This window comes from Schistocerca cancellata, chromosome 1, assembly GCF_023864275.1.
Source record: "Schistocerca cancellata isolate TAMUIC-IGC-003103 chromosome 1, iqSchCanc2.1, whole genome shotgun sequence".
Lineage (NCBI taxonomy): Eukaryota > Metazoa > Arthropoda > Insecta > Orthoptera > Acrididae > Schistocerca > Schistocerca cancellata.
In genome coordinates this window covers 233990793-234013418 of record NC_064626.1, presented here as the reverse complement: position 1 = coordinate 234013418, position 22626 = coordinate 233990793, and the positions used below count along the sequence as shown (strand labels likewise).

General features: G+C 41.1%; 1 protein-coding gene across 1 annotated transcript in view; it reads left to right on the top strand.

The window, feature by feature from the left end:
- Positions 1 to 2920: 2920 nt before the first annotated feature.
- LOC126169992 (PR domain zinc finger protein 5-like) overlaps positions 2921 to 22626 on the top strand; it is a 64847-nt gene continuing 45141 nt past the window's right edge. The window contains exons 1-2 of the mRNA XM_049920688.1: positions 2921 to 3285; positions 3357 to 3746. Coding sequence (XP_049776645.1) covers positions 3197 to 3285; positions 3357 to 3746 — 479 coding nt within the window. The 5' untranslated portion in view covers positions 2921 to 3196. The remainder of the gene's footprint in view (positions 3286 to 3356; positions 3747 to 22626) is intronic.

Sequence of the window (22626 nt, the reverse complement as noted above, 5' to 3'; positions counted from 1 at the left end):
TTACCTACCAGTAGATATTTTGTATGCTGCAAATAATGAAAATGAAAACAGGGGAACATTTTTAATATCATATTTAAGAAACTTCAAAGCTTTCATTAAACAAATGAGAATACTGTACATGCTCATCAGCTTCGAAAATAATCTACTGTAAATAAACTACAAATTAATGTTTCAAAATGTATGTTAGAGCTTCCTGATTATAAATGAGCACACACTTTCTGTTGCTGTTAGTGAAATTAGCATGTTTGGATAAACCATATTGTTGTGGATTTTCACCATGACCAAGATGAGCGCCATGCAGCCAGTCTTAGAGAGCAGCACAAGAAGCAGTCTGTCCATAGGCGATAATATCATCACCATGGGGGTCAGATATAGGTGCGGTAGTATTTTGATGGGCAGCTCAACAAAGTTTGGACACTAGTACTGCTATGTGAAATGATGCCAGCTAAAGTCAGAAAGTACTAGTCATTACACATTAACTTTACATTCAGTACAGTAAGTTATTGCTATTGGAGCACAATTTTTGTGCCAATGTATTTGGCCCCTAGAAGGAATGGGACCAATATGCCAGTGCTTAATAGACCTATTGGATAATCTAACACTGTCAATGGGACACTCTTAATAGGAGTAGAGTTTATGGGGGAGAGTGAGCTGATGGGGTTTAATTGGCCCAGTAGGAATATAGGTGGATACTGCTTGAGCCAAAGTATCTTCAAGGAAGGGTGCAGTGAATAGTGTGTCATCAGGGGTTTGCAGTTTATTGTGTGATTTTTGATATGTATATAAATGAAGTCCCAGGAGCCATTTCAGTTGGCATGAGAAGAATCTTGAAAGAATTTTTTGAGGGGATGGGGGAGGTGTTGTGCTTTGGGCATTATGTTGTCTTGGGTCTGGTGCAGGGAATTGGGAGACGGATGGGGAGGTGATCACTTTCAGTTTGATTAGGGACATAAAAAGTGATGCATCTAACAAGATTAAGTGGGACAAGGGTGACAATGAGGGGGGGGGGGGGGGGTAGAATTTAGGTAGGATATACTGGAGTAATGGAACTGGTCTATTGGAGTAAGGGAGCCTGATCATCTAGTAGGGTGTTAATAAACTGACAGGACTGAACAGATGAGGCAGTAGTGGCTATTGATGTTAAGATCGACAGCAATCCAATAGTGGAGTAGGTCTGGTACAAAACAGCAGTAGATGTTGGCACAGGTTGCAGTTAGATTCTTCAAGTACCAGTAAATGGTAAGGATTAGGTGCCCTGAGAGATAATTGAATAAAGGTTGAGTAAGAAGAATATCCCTGAGGTGTCCAGTTGCTACCCATGAATGTCTGTGGGGTTTAGGATGACATATTGATTGTGTAATGTAGTTGTAGGAACGTTTCATTAAGGATAAATGCTTGGATGTCATGTTCAGACTGGATGTGGATGAAATGGTTTTTGCTGGAGTTGACAGACAAATATTATGGAATAGAATATTGTGCTGTCTTCATATCATGGTCTGTTAGGTGATGAAGTAGGGCTGGAAAAAGGTTTTAAACTATATTTTTGATGTAGTTGAAAAGGAAGCGGCTTTGGTTTTGGGATTAGATGATTTGGACATTAATATGGAACTGTTAAGGTTCTTGTTGGAGGATATGTGCAGGTTCAAAGGGTTAGTAGTTCTCGATACAAGTGGCAATAGAATGGGTAATGTGTTTAGCAGTTATGGTGGTACAGAAGGAGTTGTTGGGATGAAGGGTTGTGCCAGTGGGACAGATGGGGAAAATAAGTTTAAGTTTCGTGGTTGGTGGCTTTGCTTTATATTTATGGAAGTGTGTGGATTGAGACTGGTTACAGATTTTGTGGTGGGTGGGAGTATAAGTTTTTTTATGCAGACAGTTTGGTTTTCAATGGGGACAGGGCTGGGGCTTTCTGACATTTCGCTTCAATGGTCGTTGCACTGCAGCATTTTATGACATCTGTAGGCGATTGGATGGGATTTGGATAGTTCTGACACCAGTGGTTGGCAACTCGTGGACCAAAGAATGCGAAACCATTTCACGAGGCCTACAGGAATGTTACCGTTTCGGTCATTATATAGAGTACAAAACTTGCAGAGATCTGATGTATTTCGTGCAAGGAAAAAATAATTCAAAACAGTTAGCTAGAAGCAGGGTCCAATAGTCGAGATGCGATCTGTACATTTTGATGTTAACTGTTACGTCGCATTTTCATTTCAGAACTGCCTTGTAGCTGCTGCTAAACCACCTTCCTGCTTGTGATACGCTTGACGTGAATAGCTCTACGGCAGTCACCTTTCGCCGAGGCCTTGTTAAAAATAATCTTTAACACCTGAGCAAGTGACGCGAAAACAGTTTACACATTTAACAAAAAAAATTCTACAGCCAGTGCAGATTATTTATCTCAAAACATCTCTGAATACTGTGTTGCCTTAGAATATCAGTTTTGCCTTGGCTTTCTCAGGGGTGGGCCTTCTATACGTCGTCGCTTGTCATGCAGCACACCGTGTTAGACGCGTAGGATCGTGACAACTTCCACAGTACCGCACTGCAACAATGTGGATCGTGGATGGAAGACGAAGACGAGAGGGCTGAAAAACAGCGCACTGCGCAGACAATAAAGACAACGATAAAAACAGAACCAGTAGCGTACGAAATTAAGAACTGAGAACTGAACGCAATAGCATAGCTGAAGCCTAAAGTGTTCCACAACTGGAATGGTGCGAAATTTTTACCCTGGGCGTTGGGATTTGTGGAATGAAACAAGACATTTTAGCAATATCTCATTATGTAGTAACTCAGAAACACGAAATTTGTATTCGAACAAAACATGAGCTACGAAAGAGAAAGTGCAGTTTTTTGTAGTAATTTGAAAAAATATATCTTTCTTATACCAAAGAAGTTCATCGATTGCTTCTGATGTTAGGAGTTCGCCAGTAGATAGCGCCAAGTTCAAGCTGTTAGCTGAGTTTGGCATGTAAAGAATGGCGTCTGGTTGTTTGTTTTATGTGATGTTTTAGTTTGTGTGGGCGGCTTGTTGACGTTGAGGCGTCAGTTCTTAGCAATAATAATAATAATGAAATGGCTTGACGATCACTGTGTTTCGAACTAATAGGAAAAGTTTTTAATACGCCCTCCCTTACGAGTGCCCTATATATTTTATGGTGATTGCCTGTTACGTATTTTACCAGCGATAGCTATGTCCCAGCAGTCTGAAGCTAAAAAACATGTTTGCGTTCTTTGTAATACAAAGCTCGATACAAAGGAAGAGCTGCAGGAACATTTTCGGTAAAGTTCGTCGATGTTAAACGTTTGCTAACAAATTATAAATTTGTGCTATCAATTTTTTTTCTTTCCAGGAAACACGCAAATAAAGAAATTGATAACAGAGGCCGTCCTTGTAAGCAGCTACAACCAGCTGCAAAGACAACAAAACAGCCAGTTCCAAATCGTGCCAGCGCGACAAAGCCATCTGGAAAATCAGATGAAATAATTTGTGATGTGTGTGGGCAAGAATTCGAAAATGTCACCATTGCCATTCAGCATAAGTTCCGGAAACATCCTGAAAGTGCAGCTAAGCACTTCTGTCCATATTGTGGCATGCAGTTTCCTCTTAAAATAAACCGTGACAAACATCTTTCCGACCATCCAGATAAGAAGCCTGAGAAGATGTTTCCGTGTGAAGATTGTGGCGTTGTTTTCTACAATGAAGAAGCTCAGTCCTACCACGTGAAGTCGACGCACAAGAGGTACGTTTACGTTCATGTTTGCTGTACAATAATATCAATATGAAACTGTTCGCAATTTTTGTGAGTGCGATGGTTAAACAGGGATGCCCCCAACAGGTGTCTTAAGAAGTGTTTGTTTAGGAAGAGTGAGTGTTAGGGCCACTGAATTGACATTACACTTAGTATTGCAAACAATGTTTTGTTTTAGTTTAAAATTTGTGTATAGTTTGGTAGTTTCGCTATGCAGCAAATGGTTGCTTGTATCTGTACATGTATGCCTTACAAGTGGCTGAGTCATACTTGACATACATTCCACTTATGACATAGGCCTCAGTATGTTTATACCCCTGTTAGACATGAAGTATGATGATTTTTAACTGTTCACTTGCTCAGTGTATTGTAACATTTTGTCATCTTTTCTGTGAAGTTACTGTAGCAACGTCAACCAATACAGTGGAGTTTGGTTATCTGCAGAAATCTCATTCCACAAGCACTAAGTGGCTATATGGGGTCAAATTAATGTAGCCAAGCCAAATTTTGGCTTCGTCTCATGATGTGATAATGTGACATGTGACATAGTATTTACACAAAGAGAAAGGGAACAGAAAACTTAATATTTCTTTTGCGCCTTCATGAGATTTTGTAATGTGGGCTACACTGACAGACTGATTTGTAGTGTAGACCAAGGTGTAGGCCAACATTGGAAATTAACAATCTGGTTATTGGTTGGTGGAGCCCGTGAATGTGAACGTATGAAATCCTAAATGTCATTGCACACTGATCTGTAATGTGGCGCACAGTGTAATAATAATAATAATAAAAGCTTTATTCGACATCGAATGGTACACTGCGCATGTACAAAGAAACAGTAATGATTAAAGTTATTTGCACACTACACAAGACACATTCCTCTGAATATGTCGTTAATTTACAACAAAATTACAATAAGATGTTTACTGATTTCTATTCACATAATTTCACAAAGCATTTGTTGTTCTTCATATAAGTATGGTAGTCTTCTAATGTGTAGAAAGGGTGTTTTACTAAAATTTTCTTAAGCTGATGTTTCAGTTTAATTGTAGGAAGAGCCATGACTGCACTAGGCAGTGTATTAGCTAATTTTATACATGCGTACTGAGGCCCCATTTCGTAAAGTGCTGTTCTGTGGCTGCCAATGTAAAGTCTTTCTTTATTTCTAGTATTGTACTGGTGGAAATGTGAATAAGTTTTTGGGTGCAGTCTTTTCACAAGCAATATGGCTTTTAGAATGTATGTGTTTATAACAGTTAACACCTCTGTTTTTGGAAACAAGTTGCGACAAGATTCCCTATATTTTGCTCCACAGATTATTCTTACACCCCTTTTTTGAAGAATGAATAGCTTATCTAGATTAGATTTGGTTGTTGCCCCCCCCCCAAATTTCAATACCATAGTTCAAGTGAGAGGAGAAAAGAGCATGGTATGCAGTCTATAGGACTATGGTGTCTCTACAGCACTTGCTAATAGTACTGATTGCAAATATATTTTTTGACAACTTAGTTGCTAGGGAGTCAATATGTGTGTCCCATTTCAGGTTGCTTGGGATTGTTACGCCAAGGAATTTTACACTAGACTCTTTCTTTACCTATTTGTTGTCCATGTATAATTTAATTTCATTATTCAAACTACTTTTGTTAAACTCCATCAAACATGTTTTACTGGTGCTTACATTTAAGTGGCTTTCATTAAAAACACTGAACAATTTCTTTTGTCACATTATTACACTCGGCCTCTAGTCCATTACATGATTCCTTTTTACATACAATGGACGTGTCATCGGCATACAGAACAATTTTGGAATTTATAGTACAGTATTTAATATCATTTACATAGATCAAGAACAGAAGGGGGCCCAACACCGAGCCCTGGGGCATGCCATATTTTATGCAAGTGATCTCTGATTTGTAAACACCACTTTCCGTTTTAAGTAGAACAAACTGTTTTCTATTGCTCATATAACACTTTATTAGGTCATAAGCAGCACCTCTAATGCCCATGTTCCATAGTCTCTAATGCCCATGGTATTTAGGTTGAAAGGCGATAGGCCTACTTTGGTTTTGAATTAGTGAAGTGGTATTAAATAGTTAAGGTAATGCCCCAAGGTTTCAGACAGCACAAAGCCTGCCATGTAGGGCCTCCTAAGTGAACCTTGTAGTCGTGTTGCTGTTTCTGGTGGATTCTTATATACATATGTAGACCTACAGCAAAATTCCAATCTTTAACAATCTCAATACTGTTTTGATTGGTATGACCTACAGAGATGAAGCAGAAAATGCAAGCTTCTGCAGTTGCTGAGAATTTACAAATGTTAACTCTTGCTCCAGAAATTGGGTTGATTGAACATTATGCTTTTGTATTTTCAGTTTCAACCGGAGTAGTCAAAAGGTTATAGGCCCTGAAAGCTTATCCAGCAAGCCTGTGCGTGTCTCAGCAGTGCCTGGAAAGAGGAAGGGGAGGATGATAAATTTAGGTGTAACTGAAATGCATTAAGTGGATATTTATATTTAAGACAATTGATTAACAAATAAAACTTTTTGCAAAGTTACATTTGGCGTTGATAAGAACATCTTCTTAGTTGTTAGGCCATGTCATATTCCTCGTAAAACTAATCAATGCCTGACATTTTGAGCCCTCTACTGGGTTGCTCTTCAGGACTTCAAATGTCCCAGGATGACTGAGAACCATTGAAAGAGAGCATTTTGTTTACTTATAAATGATTATTTTATCACACTTTCTCAGAGTAGTGGAGTTGTTAGGTAAAAGTCTTCAGACTGCTATTAGTGGACCATTACCACTGTATAAATACTGAGTGCAGATACTGAAGGAGTGAGGAAATCCAAAATTGTGTTGAATTGCCTCTGTTGTTTCCTTGTAATTGTTTATGTTCCTTGCTCGGTGTTGCTGAGTGTCTGTTTCACTTCTGTGATACTTGATAGTCTCAAAGACAGAATGTTTTAGCTGTTATATCTACTAAAATTGTACTTATTCTTCTATATTTCGAGTGCTTTATGCAGTTCCCTTTCATAAATATTACTTTCTCTGGCTAGCACAAGTATATTCATAAAATCCATAACCTGGTCACATTCTACTTGGTGCTCTGCTATCGCTGGTTTTACATTTTTTCCTAGACGTGTGGTATTCATGCTCTTTAATGCATCTGTTATTAGCCTTCCAGTTTCGCTGATATAGGGCCTATATATGGACCTACTGCACCACTATCCATGCCACTTTATATACTTCCACACTGAGTGTGGTTGTGGTAAAGTATCTCTTGGCAAAACTGGAAGACTATTGCAAGAGTTTGTTAAAGAGCACAAACACCACGCGTGTCTAAGACAAAATGTAAAATCAATAGTAGCAGAACACCAAGGATAATGTGCCCACATTATCAGTTTTAAGAACATACACATGGTAGTCAGAAGAAGTAACACTTATAGAAGGAAAATCTGTGAAGCAGTCAAAATATTGAAGACCAAGTACAGTTTCAATAGAGATTATGTCTGCCTGCAGGCTTCTGTCTCTGTGGCTGCCATCTGTTATGGAAGTAAACTCCCAGCCATGACAAGATTCCCAGGAAACAACCAAATGGAACAGTAATAATAATAATAATAATAATAATCCCCTCTCTTTCACTATCTGCTCCCTGTATTTACACAATGATGATGGCCCCGCCAAGATAACTCATAAATCTGAGAATTGCTTTTTATTTAAAATAGTACATTAAAAGCACAAGGCTACAAGGAACAGCCAACTACATTTATTTTTTTAAATAGCAACCAAATCATATTGCCAACAATGCATACCAGTACCAGCTGTGGTCGCACTTTAAAAGTTGCAAAAACTGCTTTTGTTTACTACAATCTGTTTCTCTAAATCTCAACACACTCCCTTTAACAAAACAATAGTTGCTATCTCACAAAACATATGCAACCATGTACCTGAAAATACACATGCTAAACAAACAACAGATTTCAACTAAACATCAACTTTTTTCAGCATTTTGAAAGAGATACTTTGATGAAGTCTAGTTAGAATGTCACCAAGTTGTTTTGAGCCAGACAGTATTGTATGTTGAACCAGCCATTATTGAGTTCATCACTGATGAAATGATACTTCGTGTCACTGTGTTTGCTGTTGTACATTTACCCTGAATTTGTCATTGCTGTTGCACTGTAGCCATCTACGCAAAGTGTCATGTTCATGTTTTTATACAGAAATTCTTCTAGGCACTATTCTTTAAAACATTCAGCCTTTGGCAACACAGAACAGCAGATAGGCCTATGTATTCTGCTTCAATAGTACATGGTGCAACCACACACTGTTCCTCACTGCACCAAGTGATTGGAACATTAGTGTCCAAAAATATATATCCTGTAATGCTTTTTCTATCTTTCTTGTCACCTATGAAATCTGTATCACTGTAGGCCACTATTTCTTGTTATTGTTTTTCTGATGAGTGGAATATTCCACTCCTGTTGTTGAATTCATGTATCTTAAAGTTCTCTTCAGATATTGGGTGTTTGTGTGGTTTGGATTACTCATTGATCTGGGTTCATAGTTCACTGCATAAGCGAGATCCAATCTTGTTTTTCTTTTCAAATACAATAAACTGCCTATCACTTCACAATATGGAAAGTATGTCTTTGCAGCATTGACTGCTTTAGTTTCTCCTTGAGATGAAATTGGAGTTGTTACAGGTTTTGAATTTTCTGGTCTGTGCCTTTTCACCACTTCTTTAGCATATTTTACTTGATTAATATAGATACCTTTTTTTTAGTTCTTGTCATAGACACATTGTTGCTTCTTCATCATTTGTAATGTCAGCATTTTCCTTCAGCTCTTGCAAGAGATTTTCCATTTGGCAGATTTCTCCCAACAAAATCCCATCGTTTGCATGTACAGCAAGATACACTTTCTTCTCAGTACCTGATTTGTAAAGACATTGGTCAGATATCAGTTGAACGAGTATTTTTTCAGTCCACCATCAGTAAACGCTGTTTTGACCTCAGATGTTGTAATTATCAATTTTTCCTGTGCAGAAAGTGCAACTAGGAATCCCAGGAAATTATTTTGTATAGCAGTATGAAAAAAGCTTTAAAATCCAGTGTTTTTGATCCTGTTGACACCCTCTTGCAACTAGTGTAGCTTTGTACTTTCCATTATCCTTTTTCTCAAAAATCCATTTTCTGGCTTCAGTTGCCTGAGACTACAGTCGTGTGTGTGAGTTGCGTTTGTGTGTGTGTGTGTGTGTGTGTGTGTGTGTGTGTGTGTGTGTGTGTGTGTGTTTTGTTGACAAAGGCCATTGGCCAAAAGCTGCAAGTGTGAAAATCTTTTGTTGTGCCTATCTGCGATTCAGTATATGGTGAGTAGCAACTTGCCTTCTCATAATATTGTTACTGATTTCTAATTTCTTTTAATCTGTTATTTCTTCTTGTAGGCCACAGCATTCAATGTAACCCATATTTATTCTTTATTTTTCTTCATTTTACCTTCTTCTGATTGAAGTTTTGCTTTTAGGTTTTCCAACATTTGCTCTTTCATGCTAGTAGAATCTCAAGCACTTCCAAAATGTTTATATTTATCACGCAGCTTCATTGTTGTTCTTGTGATAAATGCTGTTTCATCAGTGTTCTGGCGCAGGTGGTTCAATCTGAAAGCTAGGGTTTACGCTTTAGCAATATTGGGTATCATATATGTAATTCTGTCATGTTCAAAGTTGTAGAACTCTCCAAGTAATAGCATCTTCTGTTGGCCTGTATTCTTTGGATATATCTGTGTAAGTGTTTAGACATTTCATAGATAAGGACGTATTTTTTAACTTTTATGTGTACGGTTCTCAAAACATAATATTTTGCAAGCATCTCTCTTTGTTCCCACTCATTGTTTTTGCCCCCCTGGGTTTCTTAATATTGTTGGTAATAAAATAACTGAGGCCCTTTGCCATGAACATCAGATTTATTTCCATATCCCATAACGGAAAGCTTTCACCATAATTTAATTTCAACATGTTGTTTAATGTTACATCTGCCAATGAAGTCATCTTTCGACATATGATACACAGAAAGAAGCACTGTCTTTTTACACTTTTTTTTACTTTCCCAGATTTCCCACACTACTGGGCCACAACCTGCCAAGTTCACTTGTAAATCTGGGAATCGTCTTTTATTTAAAATAATACATTTTAAAGCAACCAGCTCATATAGCCAACAATGCATACCAGTACCAACTGTGACCACACATTTACAGGGACATGTTGCTTTTGTTTACTACGATCTTCTTTCTCTAACTCTCAATAGGCCCACCAGTAGCAGCCTGAAGATTTTTCTTAGTAACTCCTCTTGTCCAAAAAAGCATGAGGAAAAAACCTATTATAAATGAATGAAACTCTGTCTTTTGGCAGTGTTTAGCCATTCAGGGACACCAGGGGAATCCTGAAGAACTTGCTTGCTGACCTTGCTGTAAATATTCAGAAATGTAAAATTATGCACTTCACAAAAAGGAAACCTTGTAGTATCCCATGATTATAATATCAGTGAGTCACAGTTGGAATTGGCCAACTCATACAAATACCTGGATGTCACACTTAGTAGGGATACGAGATGGAATGATGATCACATGGCCTCAGTTGTGGGTAAAGCAGGTAGTAGCCTGTGGTTTATTGGTACAATACTGGGAAAGTGCAATCAGTCTACAAAGGAGATTGGTTGCAAATCACTCATGTGACTGGTTCTAGAATATTGCTACAGTGTGTGGACCCATATGAAATAGGACTGACGGGATATTGAATGTATACAGAGAAGGCAACATGAATGGTCACAGAATTGTTTGATCCATGGGAACGTGTCGGAGTTACTGTAGGAATGAATTGGCAGACTGTTGAAGATAGATGTAAACTGTCCGAAGAAAGTCTGTTAACAAAGTCTCAACAACATGCTTTAAATGATGACTAGGGATATAGTACAGTTCCCTTTGTATTGCTCATATAAGGATTGTGAGGATAAGTTCAGAATAACCACTGCATGCTCAGAAGCATTCAGGCAATCATTCTTCTTGCACTCCATACGTGAATGGAATGGGAAGAAAGTAGATGTAGAAGATACCATTGAGCACAGAAGTACTTTGATTTGCTTATGCAAAATCCACTTTTTAAAATGATTGTTTGCAAATGTTTGTCAGTGATACTTTGTAGTTTTTTTATAAACATTATGCATAAGGTCTCCAAAACAAATAACTGCAAATGTTTGTCAGTGATACTTTGTAGTTTTTTTATAAACATTATGCATAAGGTCTCCAAAACAAATAACTCTTCCCGTACAAGGAAATCTGGTTTTTCTAATAAAAATACAGATAAAGAAAGAAAATCAGAGGTGATAATACACTCCTGGAAATTGAAATAAGAACACCGTGAATTCATTGTCCCAGGAAGGGGAAACTTTATTGACACATTCCTGGGGTCAGATACATCACATGATCACACTGACAGAACCACAGGCACATAGACACAGGCAACAGAGCATGCACAATGTCGGCACTAGTACAGTGTATATCCACCTTTCGCAGCAATGCAGGCTGCTATTCTCCCATGGAGACGATCGTAGAGATGCTGGATGTAGTCCTGTGGAACGGCTTGCCATGCCATTTCCACCTGGCGCCTCAGTTGGACCAGCGTTCGTGCTGGACGTGCAGACCGCGTGAGACGACGCTTCATCCAGTCCCAAACGTGCTCAATGGGGGACAGATCCGGTGATCTTGCTGGCCAGGGTAGTTGACTTACACCTTCTAGAGCACGTTGGGTGGCATGGGATACATGCGGACGTGCATTGTCCTGTTGGAACAGCAAGTTCCCTTGCCGGTCTAGGAATGGTAGAACGATGGGTTCGATGACGGTTTGGATGTACCGTACACTATTCAGTGTCCCCTCGACGATCACCAGTGGTGTACGGCCAGTGTAGGAGATCGCTCCCCACACCATGATGCCGGGTGTTGGCCCTGTGTGCCTCGGTCGTATGCAGTCCTGATTGTGGCGCTCACCTGCACGGCGCCAAACGCGCATACGACCATCATTGGCACCAAGGCAGAAGCGACTCTCATCGCTGAAGACGACACGTCTCCATTCGTCCCTCCATTCACGCCTGTCGCGACACCACTGGAGGCGGGCTACACGATGTTGGGGCGTGAGCGGAAGACGGCTTAACGGTGTGCGGGACCGTAGCCCAGCTTCATGGAGACGGTTGCGAATGGTCCTCGCCGATACCCCAGGAGCAACAGTGTCCCTAATTTGCTGGGAAGTGGCGGTGCGGTCCCCTACGGCACTGCGTAGGATCCTACGGTCTTGGCGTGCATCCGTGCGTCGCTGCGGTCCGGTCCCAGGTCGACGGGCACGTGTACCTTCCGCTGTCCACTGGCGACAACATCGATGTACTGTGGAGACCTCACGCCCCACGTGTTGAGCAATTCGGCGGTACGTCCACCCGGCCTCCCGCATGCCCACTATACGCCCTCGCTCAAAGTCCGTCAACTGCACATACGGTTCATGTCCACGCTGTCGCGGCATGCTACCAGTGTTAAAGACTGCGATGGAGCTCCGTATGCCATGGCAAACTGGCTGACACTGACGGCGGCGGTGCACAAATGCTGCGCAGGTAGTGCCATTCGACGGCCAACACCGCGGTTCCTGGTGTGTCCGCTGTGCCGTGCGTGTGATTATTGCTTGTACAGCCCTCTCGCAGTGTCCGGAGCAAGTATGGTGGGTCTGACACACCGGTGTCAATGTGTTCTTTTTTCCATTTCCAGGAGTGTATTTGGCAGTATGAGGTCAAAATCTGCGAAACTTTGGGATTAACTGAAGCATTCACTTCTGCTTCGCAAACTCGCAGCCAAACTGTCACCATCAGACTTTACCTAGACCTCTGGCTATGCTATGGCTCAGTTCGTCACCACAACCTACGTTCTAAAAAATAATATAGATATAAAACACTGTTATTACTGTTCTGTTCTCTCTCTCTTTGTGCTCATATGGCATCACACTCCCAGTTTTCATTACATCACAGTACAAAGCCAACATGCAGTATTCGTAGGTTCAGTCAGCCTGCCATGGAAATGCCGTATTGTAAATTTCTGGCATTTTAGAGGAGAAATGCCAAGATATGACAAACTGGAGTTCATCCTTTGTACAATTGCCATTTGATTATCAGTACATGAAGTCTCTGAAGAGAGCAACAAAGAAGCAGATTCTTTTGTAAAACTCATTCCATCATGTTTGAAACAACTTTTGGCCTGGGAAAAATCCACATTTTGTGAATTTTTAAACTTTGCTACCCTTACTTCACCAAAAGCTGTTAAGCCTTCTTTAGTGACATGATTTAATGTTGCAAAATGACTGCATTATCTTTTGCAAGGGATAAAATGTAGTGTAAAAGCAATTATGGTGTACCACAGCTTTTGTATTGAGTATTGCTTTTGGTGTTTGTTGATGTGATGAATGATGGGAAGTGAACACAAAAAATTGAGAGTTGGTTGCCGGTAGCCAATCAGAATGCTCGTTTGTATTTTCCTATGATTGGGAAATAAAGTTATTTTATACTTTGTTGCATTAGATTAGAATTTAACCACTTCTTTGGAATTTTAAGTGGAATTTGAAATGAGACATACAAGTTGACTATTTTAGTGATGAACATATGTCATGGGATACACTACACGTCAATCTATGATGGCAATCTGACATTCGTGTTGAAATTCGTTGGCTTCGCCAAAGCACAACCAAATTGTGACACTCCAACATAACATAGGCCTCAGGCTTTGCTACCGACCAGCCTGTCAGTGTGCCCTGTTTTCTCCCATTCACATTTGTTGGGTTCACCAGCTGGCAACCAAATGGTCATATTTCCACATGACCTCAGGCTACACTACAAGTCAGTGTGTCAGCACATCTAGTATTTTTCCCCATCTCCATGTCAAAAACAAATCAATTCACATAGTCTGCTGAGAGAAATCGTTAGATTCAGTGATTCTCATTTGCTACTGTGTACTATCATCTGATTGTCCATGATGAGTTGAAACAAATTGCTAATGTAATTGTGTAGGCTTCCACGGCCAGAGTCAGTCGACAAAAGAGTTTTCTGGGTATGGTTTTTTACTCCAGCAGCCGTAGTTTTATACTTTATGATACGGTGCCATACCCAGAAAACATTTATGTGAAATTGCTAATAGTAGCACATAACTTGGTATTTTGGTACACTCTAAGTGCACTTTAGCCAAATCTAGTGACTAAATGATGGGAGCAGACCACTGAAACTGCTTGAGCAGTCTTTTTTTTTTCATGAAGATGGAATTTATTCAGCGACTTGGGTGCTTTTATTGAGTTACTGAGACAGCCCCAGGGGCAGAGTCAACATGGAGGTCTGTCTGTCTTACAAAAAATAAATTCTGATTAGACACTCATGTGCTACAATATTCTTGATAACAGATTGACTATTCAGAATGAGATTTTCACTCTGCAATGTAGTGTGCGCTGATATGAAACTTCCTGGCAGATTAAAACTGTGTGCCCGACCGAGACTCAAACTCGGGACCTTTCCTTTCGCGGGCAAGTGCTCTACCAATTGAGCTACCGAAGCACGACTCACGCCGGGTCCTCACAGCTTTACTTCTGCCAGTATCTCGTCTCCTACCTTCCAAACTTTACAGAAGCTCTCCTGCGAACCTTGCAGAACTAGCACTCCTGAAAGAAAGGATACTGCGGAGACATGGCTTAGCCACAGCCTGGGGGATGTTTCCAGAATGAGATTTTCACTCTGCAGTGGAGTGTGCGCTGATATGAAACTTCCTGGCAGATTAAAACTGTGTGTGAACTCGGGTAAAGCTGTGAGGACTGGGCGTGAGTCGTGCTTCGGTAGCTCAGATGGTAGAGCACTTGCCCGCGAAAGGCAAAGGTCCCAAGTTCGAGTCTCGGTCGGGCACACAGTTTTAATCTGCCAGGAAGTTTCATATCAGCGCACACTCCGCTGCAGAGTGAAAATCTTATTCTGGAAACATCCCCCAGGCTGTGGCTAAGCCATGTCTCCGCAGTATCCCTTCTTCCAGGAGTGCTAGTTCTGCAAGGTTCGCAGGAGAGCTTCTGTAAAGTTTGGAAGGTAGGAGACGAGATACTGGCAGAAGTAAAGCTGTGAGGACCGGGCGTGAATCGTGCTTTGGTAGCTCAGATGGTAAAGCACTTGCCCGCGAAAGGCAAAGGTTCCGAGTTCCAGTCTTGGTCGGGCACTCAGTTTTAATCTGCCAGGAAGTTTCATATCAGCGCACACTCCGCTGCAGAGTGAAAATCTCATTCTGGAAACATCCCCCACGCTGTGGCTAAGCCATGTCTCCGCAGTATCCTTTCTTTCAGGAGTGCTAGTTCTGCAAGGTTTGCAGGAGAGCTTCTGTAAAGTTTGGAAGGTAGGAGACGAGATACTGGCAGAAGTAAAGCTCTGAGGACCGGGCGTGAGTCGTGCTTCGGTAGCTCATATGGTAGAGCACTTGCCCGCGAAAGGCAAAGGTCCCAAGTTTGAGTCTCGGTCGGGCACACAGTTTTAATCTGCCAGGAAGTTTCAACTTGACTATTGTCATAACCCAACATAGGTTGTAACATACTTCAGAAGCTCGTGCTCAGATCAGAGGTGAAGCGGGATTTTCGGTCATTTGTTTCTTGGTACGCAAGTGGCTGCATACAGTAGTGAAACAGCACTGGGATGTAGCTGAGTTTTTTCAGGTCTCTGTGGCTGGAAACAATAGAGAGTGACTCAGATGTTAGGCTAAAGATGTAGATATGGAGATGATAGGAGAAATGAAACTCTGGGTTGGGCATACTGGTCTGCTTTTTACTGCTTCTTCATATGTTAGCAAGGGACATGCAGAAGAGCACAGGCACTGGTCTTATTAGAACTTAGATGAGGCTTATTAGTTTCTGCTGTTAATTACCAGAACAAATGGCTATCCTCACCTATAACTTAGTTAAGAACTGGGTATACACAGTGATGTATGGTACTACAAACCATGAACTGTGGAGGTGCCGGATTCTTTTGTCCTAATTTAACCCTTTAGTTTCAAGTACTCATCACAATGTAGTTGACTTGCAGAGATGTAGACAGATGTACGATGGATGCCAATAACCCTAGTCCAGAGGTAGTTATGGATACGCTTTGCAGGTCCTCCTTAGTGCACGAAGTTAACTGAGTCTGACTGCACACTTACGTAGCATCTGCTGTAGGCTCATTCTTCTGAGGCTGGAACTCTGCTGATCACTGGAGTCTTGAACTCTCAAACTCTGCCTTGTTCAATCATTATATATTATATTTGGGGCTGTTTACTTATAAATAATATGTAATTGCATTGCTTTTTACGTCCAGTTTGCAGTCTGCGCTTGTGAGATCAGCCATTTCTCAATGTATATGACCTCATAATGGACTTTTTGTTCAAATGTGTGTGAAATCTTATGGGACTTAACTGGTAAGGTCATCAGTCCCTAAGTTTATACACTACTTAACCTAAATTATCCTAAGGACAAACACACACAGCCATGCCCGAGGGAGGACTCGAACCTCCGCCGGGATCAGCCACACAGTTCCATAATGGACTGATGAAAACAGCTTGCACTGTGCACATCTACCTAAGCTACAATATTTACAGCTAACAAGCTAACATTAGCCCAGAGTGGATCGGGGTCCTTTGGTTTGGAGCCGAGTGGAGGGTCTCAGCCAGAGGCTTCGTCTTGGCTGCAGATTTCTAGACTTGCGCTATTGGGTGGGGAATTGTAGGGTGCCCCTAGATAGGTCAGGGGTGCACTACACAAAGGAAGTGGCTACTCGGGTAGCAGAGTACTTGTGGCGTGCACATGGCGGATTTTAGGTTAGGCAGTAGTGCGAGGTGTCCTGATGAACACTCACCAGTCGACGTGGAGGCAGGGAAATCAGGACACGCACAGTATAAAGACACTTCAGCTATCAAGATATTAGCAGTAAATTTTCACAGTGTTCGGAATAAAGTTCCTGAATTTACTGCCCTCCAGGAAGCGTGTGGCGCACAAATTATTCTCGAGACAGAGAACTGGCTGGATCCTGAGATAGGAAGTTATGAAATATTTAGTGAGGGTTGGTACGTGTATCAGAAAGAAAAAATTAGATACAGTAGGAGGTGGTGTCTTCATTGCAGTTGACAAAAATATTGTGTCTACTGAGGTCGAAGTAGTGTGTGATTGTGAAGTTATCTGCACACGTTTAACAGGGCTAGGGGAAATAAAGTTAATTGTGAGGTGTTATTACCGGCCACCAGGTTCCACCGTGACAGTTCTGGAGTCATTCTAAGGGAGTCTACATTCTGTATTGCAGAAGTACCCAGATCATGCTATTTTAGTCGGAGGCGACTTCAACCTACATAGTATAGATGGGATGTCTATGGATTCATTACAGGTGGTGCAGACAAGTCGTTGTGTGAATTACTTTTGAACACATTATCCGAAAACTGTCTTGAGAAGCCAAATCGACAGCCAACGCGTAATGGAAATATTTTAGATCTGGTAGCCACGAACAGACCAGACCTCATCGACTGTGTCAATGTAGTGACAGGGATTAGTGATCATGACGTTGTCATTACTATGGTTACGAAAGTTAAAAAGTCGGTCAAGAAGGCTAGGAGAGTATTCTTACTAGAAAGAGCAGATAAGCAGTTGTTGGCATCGCACTTAGTAAATGAATCGACTTCATTTACTTCTGGTACGATGGACATGGAAGAATTATGGGCAAATTTTAAACGCATTGTAAATCATGCATTGGACAAGTATGTGCCGAAAAAGTGGGTTACGGACAGAAAAGACCCACCGTGGTTCAACAGCGCAATTCGGAGAATGCTCAGGAAGCAAAGGCAGTTGCACTCACGGCACAAGAAAGATCGGGAGAATGAGGACAGGCAAAAGTTAGTAGAGATTCGTGCTGCTGTAAAAAGAGCGGTGCGCGAAGCATTCAACCACTACCACCATCATACCTTAGCAAAAGATCTTGCTGAAAACCCAAAGAAATTCTTGTCTTACGTAAAATCAGTAAGCGGGTCGAAGGCTTCCATCCAGTCACTCACTGATCAGTCTGGCCTGGCAGTGGAAGACAGCAAAACGAAAGCTGAAATTTTAAATTTAGCATTTGAGAAATCTTTTACGCAGGAGGATCGTACAAACATACCGCCGTTCGAGTCTCGTACAGATTCCCATATGGAGGACATACTGATAGACATCCCTGGGGTTGTGAAGCAGCTGAATGGGTTGAAAATAAATAAATCACCAGGTCCTGACAGGATTCCAATTTGGTTTTACAGAGAGTACTCTACTGCATTGGCTCCTTACTTAGCGTGCATTTATCACGAATCTCTTGTCCAATGTAAAGTCCTGAGTGACTGGAAAAAAGTGCTGGTGACGCCTGTATATAAGAAGGGTAGAAGGACGGATCCTCAAAATTACAGACCAATATCCTTAACATCGGTTTGTTGCGGGATTCTCGAACATATTCTCTTTTGTGGCAGCATTCGTAGCGACAAACACTTCGCTGTAGAAACGGCTTACGAAATCACCGCCACACTTTTAATAGCGGGCCGACCGGTCCGCTGGAACAGTGAACAGAAAGATGAAAACCCAAACACTCTGATTAAATAAAAGTCGGTACTTATCTTTATTAACGAAGATACAGAAACACAGTAATGAACTCCGTGTCTACAGAAATCTGTCTAGTTCGAGTCGGAGCGGCTAGGTCAGCGTCGGCTGACGACAAACAACAACTCTGCTGCGATGAACACACAACTGACTAGCAAGTACACAAATCGGTGGCGAGTATACAACTGAGCGGCAAATACAGAACTGTGCTAGCGCTCACGACTCCAGCGCTTAAGAAGCCAGAAGCCAGCGGTGGCGCGCGCAGACTTGCGGCGATTTCCTGTATCGCTGGTGCTGCTTATGCGGACGGCGTCCGGACTTTGATGCTGCCAACCTTTTGGCAGCGGGCTCGGTTGGCATTACTGGCTAGGATATAACATTCTCAGTTCGAATATAATGAATTTCCTTGAGACTGAGAAGTTGCTGTCCATGCATCAGCACGGCTTTAGAAAGCTTCGCTCCTGCGAAACGCAACTTGCCCTTTTGTCACATGATATCTTGCGAACCATGGATGAAGCATATCAGACGGATGCCATATTCCTTGACTTCCGGAAAGCGTTTGACTCGGTGTCCCACTGCAGACTCCTAACTAAGGTACGAGCATATGGGATTGGTTCCCAAATATGTGAGTGGCTCGAAGACTTCTTAAGTAATAGAACCCAGTACGTTGTTCTCAATGGTGAGTGTTCATCGGAGGTGAGGGTATCATCTGGAGTGCCCCAGGGAAGTGTGGTGGGTCTGCTGTTGTTTTCTATCTACATAAATGATCTTTTGGATAGAGTGGATAGCAATGTGCGGCTGTTTGCTGATGATGCTGTGACATACGGGAAGGTGTTGTCGTTGATTGACTGTAGGAGGATACAAGATGACTTGGACGGGATTTGTGATTTGTGTAAAGAATGGCAACTAACTCTAAATATAGATAAATGTAAATTAATGCAGATGAATAGGAAAAAGAATCCTGTAATGTTTGAATACTCCATTAGAAGTGTAGTGCTTGACACAGTCACATCGATTAAATATTTGGGCGTAACATTGCAGAGCGATATGAAGTGGGACAAGCACGTAATGGCAGTTGTGGGGAAGGCAGATAGTCGTCTTCGCTTCATTGGTAGAATTTTGGGAAGATGTGGTTCATCTGTAAAGGAGACTGCTTATAAAACACTAATATGACCTATTCTTGAGTACTGCTCGAGTGTTTGGGATCCCTATCAGGTCGGATTGAGGGAGGACATAGAAGCAATTCAGAGGCGGGCTGCTAGATTTGTTACTGGTAGGTTTGATCATCACGTGAGTGTTACGGAAATGCTTCAGAAACTCGGGTGGGAGTCTCTGGAGTAAAGGAGGTGTTCTTTTCATGAATCGCTACTGAGGAACCAGCATTTGAGGCTGACTGCAGTACAATTTTACTGCCAACAACTTACATTTTGCTGAAAGACCACAACGATAAGATAAGAGAGATTAGGGCTCGTACAGAGGCATATAGGCAGTCATTTTTCCCTCATTCTGTTTGGAAGTGGAACAGGGAGAGAAGATGCTAGTTGTGGTACGAGGTACCCTCCGCAACGCACCGTATGGTGGATTGCGGAGTATGTATGTAGATGTATATTTGGATGATTTTTCTTTCTGGCAACCCCATGATTCAGTCATTACATGTCCCTAATTGGGGGAAGATTCACCCTTGAATCTTAGACGTTAATTTTACACTTCTTTCTTATACAAGTTACATTGGAGTGTACATATAGATAAATAAATAAATAAATACATGGGTTTCTCTTTTTTATGTGTAAATATACATAAGTAAATTTTTCCACTGAAAACGTTAACACATCCATGGAACACAAACTTGTATCACATCATCTTTATTCTTCTTTATTATTCTGTGATCTCATGTATCCAGTGACAAAGCATTGGGATTATGGGTAATTTCACTTAGGGGGTGAACTTCTTTAGAGATTTTTCCATGGGATGGATCACAGTTCACACAGTCATGTTCACAACACCTCTTTTCTTTCCCTTTCTGCACTGAATGCTGCTCTTCTTTCCACTTTCCACAGTGGATGCTGTATCTGACGTGTATAAGCATCACTCTTGTGGTTATGAGGATTGAGGTGGTCACTAACAAACAAACCGAAACATATGTTTTTCAGTTGGCGCTCTCAGTTACATCTACTTTTTTGTGTAATTCTAAGTTTTTTTCTAATTCATACATCTGAACTCCCAACTTTTACATTTCTTTCTGGTACCTTCCTTCTTTGCCCTCTCCTCCTGATTTCTAATAGAGGCAAAAGCGACCGGAGTTCACACAGTCTCTCTCACCTGTACCTTCTGAATTCCTAAGCCTGACACCCTCTTTAATCAGTTTTAAGATATGATTTAACCTATTCTTTCTCATTTATGTTTTAGGACATATCAATTTGAATTTATCACAATCTCCCATGTCTAAAATTTGATAGACTACTTTAATGTGTTCGCGTGCAGTGTTATGAACTTTTTACTCATTAATTTGAGTACTGTATTTGGTCTAAAAGTCCTTACAATACAGAAAGTTCCTCTCTGTGGCTTTTTTAACTTGTTTGACCGCCCTTTTATCATACTTAAGTCACGTAATAATACCTTGTCTCCTGCCTTGAATTCTTGGGGGTTTTACATGCAATTATAATACTCCTTATTATTCTCTTTACATTCCTTATTAAAACTCCTTGCCATCTGATCCATCTGGCGCTACCCTTCCTTTAGTTCCCTTATGTGGTGATCGTAATTCTATTGTGCTGTGGCTGGATCCTGCTGTAGGATCACGAGTATGTTCCATTTTCTCCCGAAAAAAACTAAAATGACATGAAACCAATTAATGAATGTGTTGTGGTGTTATATACAAAAGTGACAAAATGAGTATTCCGTAATGCCAAATTATTCTTTGTACTAAGACTTGTGCTATTGTGTCAACATCATGTTGTGCTACAGGCTGTGCTACAAAAATTTCATGAGGACATTGTTAAACCTTAGGATGCATCTGTATCCTTTTTCTTATACTTTAAGTGATCTGACTATGTCAATATCGTAATGAGTGAATGACTGATCAGGTATTTCGGTCAGCAGTAAGGGCATATTCTCCTTATTCTGTGTAATCATGTTCTTCTGGCAACTCTCGCAACTTTCCACTCGTACCTGTGCATTATCTATACCTTATAATACGATTGTGTGTGCGGCTGATTCCTTAGTGTCCACCAATTGGCAAATCATGAAATTGCTTCAGACTGGCTCACTTCTCCACTTCACTAATCACTGGTTGCTGGTCATCTTGTTGTTCTTCACTGACTTCTTCCATGTTCCTAACGACTGCAGCTGGGTCTTCTGGTATCCGTGACAATCCATCTGTTCCTGTGTTTTGTGATCCCTCTTTCTATATTTTCATAGAGTCGTATTCTACCAGTTTTATCTTGAATTTCATTCATCTTGATGGTGGATCAGTTGTATGTGCCAACCATTTCAAGGGTTTGTAGTCAGTACATTCAATGAATTGTCTTCTGTAGATCATATTATATTCTTTCCCGGTGCAGTTCAGCAAAAGCTGCTGGCAAACCCTGTCTTAATTCTACTTTTTCCAGTATGGCATTGAAAATGCTTGCTAGCTTTCATTGTAATTATGAGCTGCTTCGTAAAATCGGGATACTGTAAGATAAGGGAGCTAACAATTTTTTCTTTTAATTCCTGGGTAGCTGCATCCTGCTGAGTCAACTACTCATAATTTGCTCCTTTTTTTCAGTAATTCATGTAATGTTTCGCTGTCTGACTGAAGTCCATGATAATGATGATAAAATGACATGATTCCTAACAAGCTCTGGAATCGCTTTGTGGTGCTGGGTCTTGGATATTCTTTTATCATGATCATCTTTTATGGTATGGGTTTTAATCCTTCTGTCATAATTATATGCCCAAAGTAAGTTACTGCTTGCTGCAGTCTCGTAATTCTTTGGTAGGAGACTGTGACTTATTCTCGACTTCTTCTTCGTGCCTCACTCCTGCTGTGCGCTAAAAAGCACTGCTCTACCTGTACCTTATATACCTTAAAAGCTCAAGCCGATTCATCCTAAGATGGAGCTTGCTGGTTAGAGAAAATTCTGTCTTCCATACTCTAAGGCTGCACCTACATTGCATCCGGAAGTTATCCGGTCCGGTGAAGGGCGATAAACG